The 10095-nt window shown below is 46.0% G+C and overlaps 1 protein-coding gene across 1 annotated transcript; it reads right to left on the bottom strand.

The window, feature by feature from the left end:
• Window positions 1-4541: 4541 nt before the first annotated feature.
• Window positions 4542-5833, bottom strand: LOC119293037. The gene is made up of 2 exons (XM_037571641.1): window positions 4948-5833; window positions 4542-4840 (listed from the first exon to the last, which is right to left on the bottom strand). Exons 1-2 carry the CDS (start codon window positions 5831-5833, stop codon window positions 4794-4796), a joined length of 933 nt encoding a protein of 310 aa, XP_037427538.1. The 3' UTR covers window positions 4542-4793.
• Window positions 5834-10095: the final 4262 nt, after the last annotated feature.

The raw sequence follows: 10095 nt of genomic DNA, 5'->3' as shown, positions 1-10095 counted from the left end.
GACAGCACCACGCAGGGGCCTTTTGGGAAATAAAATAAATTTGGTGCAGTACTGGTACCAGTAGCATGTAGTTATTCCCACGCGACAGGCCAGCCTTTCCCCTGTCTCTTTCCTATCATCACCCGTACCATTATATATTTCCACTCCATCTCATTCCTTTTCCCATATTCTCCCGACTGCTGATTTTTCTCTTGGTTATTTCTGGCCATGAGGAGGATATTCCCTGTTCCACAACACGGCCCGTGTATGTTGTAACAGCACAAAGCAACACGGTGGTGGCCGTGACTTGCAAAGTGGCCAACCGAAAGCGTGTGAAAACGACACCTCAAGCTCCAGAGAAAACCTTAGTACTAATTCCCTTTTCTTTAATGCGAAAATGATCGATATCTATCATGAAAATTCACAAGTAGAAAACACATCATATATAATATTATGAAAATTAGGTCGAGGTTTCTGAATCACCGAACGGCCACCGTTAAAACCTTTGTAATCCACGCACGTATGTACGTATGTAGTCCCTCGGTCTCATCCGTATCTAAATGAATTTAAGACAAGCTTTTCGGGGCGGTGGTATTATAAGACTAGATTTCGGGACGTACTACAAGTGTATGCACAGTTGCACTAATAAATATTCGACCATGCATAGCATCGAGTTAGTGGTTGGGTTAAACTGGTGTGCGGTGTGATTAGCAGATAGTGACGGGGCCGACAGGGATCCATCCCATCCGGGCTCTCCCAACCCCTTCGACAGTTGACACGCAACCGAACAAACAACACAAAGATCATCAGCATCGCATACCCACCCACGAGATGATAGTACTTTATTCCTTATCAGTCCATTCATACGTCCATAGACACACTGTCGCCGGGTCGGCCAGGCCAAACATACTATATCTCTCTCTGATCCTGGTACCAAGGAATTTTACAACAAAATAATGTTGGATTAATTATGCATCTCTGGGATGCCATTAGCAGAAACAGATTGCATCTAGATCACCTAAAACATGAACAGAGAAGGGTTTAGGGTTTCTTTACATGTCACGGGAGTGGACATGATCGCCTGCTCGGTGCAGGCGTGATGCAGGGGTGATGTAGTCGAAGTAGATGTTCTCCTCGACGTCCTGATTCCTTCAGGACGCCACCGACACTGCCCAGGGACAGCGGCGGCGGCTGGCTTAGGTCTTCCCGTCGCTGCAGCACTCCCCCTGATCGGATGGGGTGAGAGAATATCGGGAGGAGAGTAAACCTTACGTGAATTGTAATCTCGCAGGTCCCCAGCTCTCTCCCGTATCCCTTTTAATATGGCGCTGGCGACAGGGGACCCAAAACCTGAGTTGGTTTTTGGGCGCCCCCGATCAGGGCGCGTTAGTTCTGATCGAGGCTCACGTACGTTGGTACGTGGACCCCTTCACTTATCGTTATCCCTTTATCCCTTTTTTTTTGTTAGACTAATAGATCTAACTGCCTGTTTAAGCCGTCAGATCAAAACCAACATTCTCCCCCTTGATCGTTAGGCTTAACTTCATTCGCCCATTCTATATAGGAATGATGTACCAAAGTGAGGTGTTACAACAGCTCAAAACGCCATAGAACCTCAACACTTATAGTACACCCGCCTATTTCGAAATGGAAAACATTTTACTAATTAGGGAGTGGTTTATCTTAATGGTCCTCTTATTCCAGAATCATCAGGCCTCCGGTAGTCCCATGCCGGCAACATGCTCACGAAAGATACTGGGTGGTAAGCCTTTTGTTAGCGGATCCGCAAGCATATGCTTCGTTCTTATATGTTTAACATCAACTGTTTGATCCTGGATTCTATCTTTCACAACACGATACTTTATGTCAATGTGTCTGGCAGCATTACTTGACCTGTTGTTACTCGTATAGAAAACTGCTGGTTCATTATCGCAGTACAATAAATTGGTTTAGATATGCTGTCAACCACTTTAAGTCCGGGTATAAAATTCTTTAGCCATACAGCCTGCCCGGTGGCCTCATAACATGCTACAAATTCTGCTTGCATCGTAGATCCAGCAGTTAACGTTTGTTTGGAGCTTTTCCACGATATAGCTCCTCCCGCGAGTGTGAATATATAACCTGACGTGGATCTCATACTATCCACACATCCGGCAAAATCAGAGTCTGAATAACCAACAATTTCTAGGTTATCAGTTCTTTTATATGTAAGCATGAAGTCCTTAGTTCCTTGCATATAACGCAAGACTTTCTTTGCGGCCTTCCAGTGGTCCGGTCCTGGATTCGATTGGTATCTGCCAAGCACCCCGGTTACAAAACATAAGTCTGGGCGTGTACACACTTGAGCATACATGATGCTTCCAACAGCTGAAGCATAAGGAACCGACTTCATCTGATCAGTTTCACATTGGTTCCTCGGACATTGAAATGTCCCAAACTTATCGCCCTTAACTATAGGAGCAGGTGAGGGTGAGCACTTATGCATATTGAATTTTTTCAGTACTCTCTCAAAGTATGCCTTTTGAGATAGTCCTAACGTTCCTCTGGACCTATCTCGATGAATCTCGATGCCGAGGACATACGAGGCTTCACCAAGATCTTTCATATCAAAACTGGATGACAGAAAATTCTTGGTCTCATGCAGCATATCCTTATCGCTACATGCCAACAATATGTCATCAACGTATAGGACTAAAAATGTGAACCTACTGCCTTTAAACTTAACGTATATGCAGTTGTCCACAACATTTTCGGTGAAACCAAAAGTTTTGATAATTTTATCAAACTTGAGGTACCACTCTCTTGAAGCTTGCTTCAAGCCATAAATTGATTTCTTTAGATGACATGCTAAATGTTCCTTTCCTTCCACAACAAAGCCTTCTGGCTGAGCCATGTAAACATCTTCTTTTAAGTCACCATTTAGAAATGCCGTTTTAACATCCATTTGGTGTAGTTCTAGGTCGTAATGAGCTACTAATGCCATTATGATTCTGAAAGAATCCTTGGTTGACACAGGGGAGAAGGTTTGCTTATAATCAATGCCTTCTCTCTGTGTATACCCTTTTGCCACTAGCCTTGCCTTGAACCGTTCGACATTCCCTTTGGAATCATACTTGGTTTTGTAGACCCACTTGCAGCCTACTTTCTTAGCTCCATCGGGAACTTCTACTAAGTCCCATACATCGTTTGAGCCCATAGATTTCAACTCGTCTTCCATGGCAACCAACCATTTAGACGAATTTTCGCTTTTAATGGCTTCCTTATATGAGGTTGGATCCTCCACCTTTCCCATATCATTCATGTCCTCCATCAAAAAAGTGATATAATCATCTGATATGGCTTTCTTCCTCTCACGCCGTGGTCTACCCATGGGCGGAGGTGGTGGTGGAACATCATCATTTTCATTATTTTCTCTGAGATCCTCATTTGTGTTTGGATTCTCATTATTAGTTTCTGGATCACCATTTGACTGAGAGACTGAACCGTGAGATTCAGGATCATCAGATGTCACATTTCTTCGTATTGGAAAAACAATCTCTTGGATAGTCGGGGATGGTACACAAACCCGCTTCTCCTCAAGATTGATCTCCCTTAAATTTGTGACCTCATTATCCTCAAAAAATACCGCTTGTCTAGTCTCCACAAACTTGGTGGTGTGTCTTGGACAATAAAAACGATATCCCTTTCCCCTATGAGGGTATCCAACGAAGAAACAGCTAACTGTTTTTGGATCCAGTTTCTTAAGTTGTGGATTGAAAACTTTAGCTTCAGCAGGACAACCCCACACCCGTAAGTAATTCAAGCTCGGTTTCTTTCCCGCCCACATCTCGTAAGGTGTGTTCGGTGCTGACTTAGTTGGAGCAAGATTTAGTATGTGTGCAGCTGTCTTTAATGCCTCTATCCAAAGGCTTACTGGTAAATTAGAGTGACTAAGCATGCTTCGCACCATATCCATAAGGGTGCGGTTGCGGCGCTCGGCCACACCATTTTGTTGTGGTTCACCAGGCATTGAGTACTGAGCAATGATTCCATTTTCAGATAAGAACTTGGCAAAAGGTCCAGGAATCTGCCCATAAGGAGCATGCCTACCATAATACTCTCCCCCGCGATCAGACCGTACAACTTTTATTTTTGCGTTCAGTTGATTTTCAACCTCCGCTTTATAGACTTTGAATTTCTCCAAAGCTTCCGATCGGTCACGTATGGGATAAATATACCCATAGCGGGAAAAGTCATCTGTGAATGTAATGAACGAATCAAAACCATCTACAGACTTAACATTAAGGGGTCCACATATGTCGGTGTGAATTAATTCTAAAACCCTTGTGGTTCTAACTGCTCCTTTCTTAATTGTTTTTGCAAATTTTCCTTTAATGCAGTCGACACATTTGTCTGCATCTGAGAAGGCTAATGGGAGGAGTATTTCATTTTTAACTAAGCGTTCCATTCTCCCCCTCGAAATGTGGCCCAAACGACAATGCCACAATTTCGAAGAATTACTTACTCCTTTCCATTTCTTCTCAACATTAATTGCATCACTCACATGCATAACTGAATCATTATTAAGAGATAACATGTATAGTTGGCCTCGTCTAACACCGATGCCTACATTCTTATTACATTTGATCAAAGCAAATTGTTTCTTGCCAAAATGGCACTCATACATATCATCATCTAAACGAGAAACTGAAATCAAATTCCTACTTAAGGTAGGCACATAAATAACATTATTCAATCTAAGAGTGTGGCCAGTGTGTAGCTCCAACGTGAGAGATCCCACAGCTTCAACATCGGCCTCAACTCCGTTCGCAACCTTAAGTTTTCTTGTTCCTCCTCTTATGGTTTGGATCGTATCGAATCCCTGCATAGAGTTAGCAACGTGAGTGGTTGCCCCTGAATCAATCCACCATGACTTTATTGAAAAATCAACATAAAGTGATTCATCTACAAAAGTAATTTCATCAATACCTCTTTTGTTCATCCATTTTAGAAAGCCTGGGCAGTCCCTTTGATAGTGTCCCTCTTCTTTGCAGAAGTTACAAGCATTTTCTCCAGCAGTGGAGCTGCTAGGAGCAGAAGAAGAACCACCGGCTTCTTTACCCTTGAATGCCTTAGGGTTGAATGGCTTAGTGCCTTCTTTCTTGACTTGCCTTTTCTGAGGCTTAGGGAAACCTTGTCCGTCATGCTTTCTCTTGTTAGAGCCAACATGAAAGACATGGTCTTTCTTCTGCCTCATGATCCTTTCTTCCTCCTGGACGATCCTTGCGGTCATCTCAGAGAGTGGCCATTTTTCCTTTAGAGAGTTATAGTTGACCTTAAATTGTTCAAACTCTTCAGGAAGAGACTCAAGAATAATTATGACAAGAAGGGCTTCACTTAAAGAACACTCCAAAGCCTTAAGCTTGGTGAAAGCATTTACCACCCTCAATATGTGCTGCCTAACATTTCCGTCAATAGTGTATTTCTGAAGAAGTTTAGCAAAAAGCTCATGAGCATACACTTTGTCGGAGCCTTTAAATTGCTCCTCCATTTCAGTGAGGAAATCTTTAGCAGTATCTTTCTTAGGGAGTGCTTCAGAAATGTCCGGCGATATTGTCGCTTTCATGATGAGAAGCGCAATACGGTTGGACTTATTCCACTTTTCCATCTTAACATCATACTCCTTCTTGAGTTCTGCATACCCTGTGACACCTGCCACAGGTGCCACAGGTTTTTCTTCCCTCAAGGCATAGTCAAATTCATTACAACCCAAACATAATTCGACTTGGGACTTCCAACGAGGGAAGTTACTCCCCGTAAGTGGTTCGACCGTGTCGGACCGGAATGGAGCGGAAGATGTCACGGGAGTGGACATGATCGCCTGCTCGGTGCAGGCGTGATGCAGGGGTGATGTAGTCGAAGTAGATGTTCTCCTCGACGTCCTGATTCCTTCAGGACGCCACCGACACTGCCCAGGGACAGCGGCGGCGGCTGGCTTAGGTCTTCCCGTCGCTGCAGCACTCCCCCTGATCGGATGGGGTGAGAGAATATCGGGAGGAGAGTAAACCTTACGTGAATTGTAATCTCGCAGGTCCCCAGCTCTCTCCCGTATCCCTTTTAATATGGCGCTGGCGACAGGGGACCCAAAACCTGAGTTGGTTTTTGGGCGCCCCCGATCAGGGCGCGTTAGTTCTGATCGAGGCTCACGTACGTTGGTACGTGGACCCCTTCACTTATCGTTATCCCTTTATCCCTTTTTTTTGTTAGACTAATAGATCTAACTGCCTGTTTAAGCCGTCAGATCAAAACCAACAAATAAAACCAGTTCAACAGTCAGTAGTCAGTACCTAATTTCCGCAGATAAAAAAAGTCACCACTAGCTCGAATTTCATACTACCATTTCTCTTTCAGATTATACTGTGTATACTGCATGGAAGAAGTATTGACTTAATGCAGCAGTAGTAGTAAATGGAAGTGCAGTACATAGGGGTGGTACGTACGCCCGGCACCAATTGCAGCCAGCACACAGTACTAGTAAAAAGTACTCCTACTCGGAAAACAGCAGCAGAGCAGCATAGAGGAGAAAAGCAGTATGGACTGGGAGCTTGTCCCTCGTGAGCCTGAGGAGGAGATGGCCGTCCGAATAACTCTCTATGAAGGTGCTTGTATCCTGGGGTTCGTTAATCGTGGAAATCACTCCAGGACTCTAAAACAGTGAGTATTAGTCCACGAAATGAGCCAGAATCGGCAAAAACTGTCAGTCTTTATGACCGACACGTAAACGCACCCTGAGGTTCGTTAATCGTGAAAATCACTCTGGGATCACAAAACAGTGAGTATTAGTCCACAAAACGAGCCAGAATCGGCAAAAACTGTGAGTCTTTATGACCGACACATAAACGCACCCCGAGGTTTGTTAATCGTGGAAAGCACTCCTAGGAGGAGTGCGCCTGAACCCCGTCACTCCTAGGAGGAGAGCGCCTCCTAGGAGGAGAGTGCGTGAACACGGACGGACTCGTTCCGACGGAAATCCATTGTGTTTGCACAAATGACGCTTGATCCGCCAAAGCTGGTAGCGGTAGGCGCGTGACCGTTATCTCATTGGAGATGGTGTGGTCCATCTGGCGCCCGAACCCGGCGTGGCGGTGCAACCCCTTCGGTGAGGCACAGTCGTCACAAGGTCGGGCTCCGAGCCGGAGGTAAATGACGCCATGGCTTACGGCGAGTACGAAGCGGACGCGAAGCGTGCCCGTCATGCAAGCATCAGGACGCAGGAGGCCGCGACAACCCTCACGGCCGAGGTCGCGGAGGCGAAGTCGCACGTCGCCGAGCCGCATGCCCGACCACGTCCATCATCGATCTCACAACGATCGGCGACATCAAGGTCACGGGCTCCGACGAGGAAGTGTAGGGCATGAGAGAAGGTGTCTGCCTCCTGTACCATGTGGGCTAAATTGTGTCCGTGTCCTACTCTACCTCGCCAGGGACCAGAACTTCACTTCTGGTGCTCACGGTCATCGGACAGGGACAAAGAGGGAACAACAAGTACGGTCACCGGCGAAGATTTAGATTAGATTTTACCTTGCATGTAATTCTATGGATTTGATGAGTTGAATGAGGGATCTAGCTGTGGAATCAAATATTTGAGTGTCGATCTGACACTCTTTGTAGATGCGCCCGGACACGTGCGCTGACGTTGGGAGGTCGGATTTTGCTAGGTCCGGTTGTAGATGCTCTTAGGGCATCTACAACCGGATGGGGCAAATTTGGCCCTTCAAACGTCCGCGGACGCGTAAAATCAGTATCGGAGCATGTTCATTTGAGTACCTTTTTGTCCGTGCACGTAGCCATGTCCCTCATTTTTTCCTATACGTCCGGCCACATGCACATGATTGGTGAAGATGAGAGAGAGAGAAAGAAAAAAATAAAGAAAGGAAAAAAAGATGGTCTGTGGTTGGCCAAATCTTATGTGGCGGACACAGGACCACTTGACCTGACACGCGCGAGCACTCCTCATAATCAGGCCATATATGGGGGCAATATGATGAGTGTCGGACAGTCCGGACGTTAAAGAAGGCTTTGAGGGGTCCATTTTTGGCTTCTCTCTCTCTCCTGTCCAGTCATGATTCTGGATCCGCCTGGTCAATTTGGGGAGTCCAGCTATAGATGCTCTTAGGACATCTACAGCCGGGCGCCCAAACCCCGCAACATGCCCGGACGGAAGGCCCAGTCACTGACTGGTCAAAAAGCTGACCTGCCCGGGGTCCTCAAACCAGCCCCAAACGCCCTAACTAAAAGACACCCTTCATATCCAGCCAAAATCTGGGGTGGATATGGGGACGCTTGGGCATGCGAGGGCGCGTCCGCCATGTCGGACCAGACATACGACCCTACCATAAATTGCACCAAATCCTCCCCCCCCCCCAATCTGGCTGATTCGGCTTGTTACTCACCTCTCTTCTCTCCCATTCGTGTTGTCCTGCCCTTGCTCCGCCGGCACCCTTGCTCCGCCACCGTACTGAGCCCGTAGCATTGGCAGCACCGCCGAAACACTCCTCCACCCCATTCTCGCCCGGACACCGCCTCAGTACGCTTCCGCTACTCTCGGATCATACTTTTCCCTCCATTTTGTTCGACATATTGTTCGACCAATTTTTGTGGTTGATTTGTAGGCAAAACAATGGATTCGAATGGTTCGTAGGACGAGGAGTACAGACCACCAAAGCTTGATGAATTGACTCAAAAGGAGTTCTTCAATTCGTCAGGTTCAGACAAAGAAGCCAAGATGATGATGATCGTGAACATCCAACAGGAAATGGACCGGGAGGTCGAACACATTCTTAACTTTAAAGGCTCGATCAAATGGAGAAGAGTTCTGAATCGTGATAGGGTCTCTAGAGCACGGCTACTCTACATGGACTACTTTGCTCCCTTCCCAGCTTTCTCTCGTGAATGGTTTCTTCGACGCATCCGTATGCACAAACTATTATTCTTACGGGTGTTGGCGAGAGTGGTGGCACACGATCCTTACATCAAGCTCACCAGGGATTGTTGCTGACAACTCTCGTTCTCTGCTAAGCAGAAATGCACAGATGTTATGAGTATGCTTGCATGTGGTACCACCGTCGATGTCGTTGGTGAGATGGTCCGGGTGGGGGAGAACACATGCCTGAAGACCACTGTGAAGTTTGCATATGCCGTGGAGGAGGTGTTTGGAGCAGAGTATGTGACAGAACCAAATGTGCATGACAGAAAGGTTCTTGGCTATTGGAGAGGCAAAAGGTTATACAAGTAAGCTCGGTTTAATTGATTGCATGCATTGGCAATGAAAGAACTGACCCAAAGATTTGTCCGGGATGTACCAAGGTCACACCAAAGAGGACACCATCATATGGGGAGTAGTGACATCAAATGACTTGTGGATTTGGCATGCTTTCTTTGGAATGTCCGGTTCTCACAACGACATCAATGTGCTTCAGCAACCTCCCATGTTCAGGAGACTTTGTAATGGGGAACTGCTGTCGTGCGTACACTGTTAACGGTCACAACTACAACATGGGGTACTACCTTTGCCGTTGGTATCTATCCTCGGTGGGTAGCGTTTGTGAAGACCATATCTAATCCCGAAGCCAACAAGCAAGGCCACTTTGCACCAATTCATTAAGCAGCTAGGTCGGATGTGGAGAGGGCATTTGGAGTGCTCCAAGTTCGTTGGGGAATTGTTCGTGGAGCTGCAGTGATGTGGGAATAAGAGACTTTGTGGCAGCTAATTAATGACATGTTGTGTCATTTTGCATACTATGATTGTCGAGCATGAGGGCGATGGAGCAGCCCAAACCCATGATTTTGACAAGGCTGGAGAACAAATCCAGATCCCAGCATAACAAGATGCAGATCAACTTATCAATTTTCTGCTGATGCATCATGTGCATGCGACGCTATTGAGTGATCTTGTGAAGCATATGTGGACCCATAATAGAAACCAAAAGGCTAATGCTTGAATTATGCACATACAATAAATTTCATGTCAAATTATGTATTTTCGTTACAACCCAATGTTTATTAGGTGTGACATTCAATTGTATGATGGACATGCATGGATTTTCATGGAATTTGAGGATTGATATTTGAGGTGTG

The sequence above is a fragment of the Triticum dicoccoides genome, chromosome 4B (assembly GCF_002162155.2).
Source record: "Triticum dicoccoides isolate Atlit2015 ecotype Zavitan chromosome 4B, WEW_v2.0, whole genome shotgun sequence".
In the NCBI taxonomy this organism is placed as follows: domain Eukaryota; kingdom Viridiplantae; phylum Streptophyta; class Magnoliopsida; order Poales; family Poaceae; genus Triticum; species Triticum dicoccoides.
Note: the sequence above shows the minus strand (reverse complement) of the source record. Positions and strands in the feature narration are given on the sequence as shown.

Bases quoted from the DNA above. Each gene is read 5' to 3' on its own strand.
- LOC119293037 (XM_037571641.1), bottom strand. From the start codon at position 5,833: ATGTCCACTCCCGTGACATCTTCCGCTCCATTCCGGTCCGACACGGTC. The intron at 4,841-4,947 runs GTATTGATGAAA...AACTCTATGCAG, and splicing joins AAAATGGATGAACAAAAGAG to GGATTCGATACGATCCAAAC.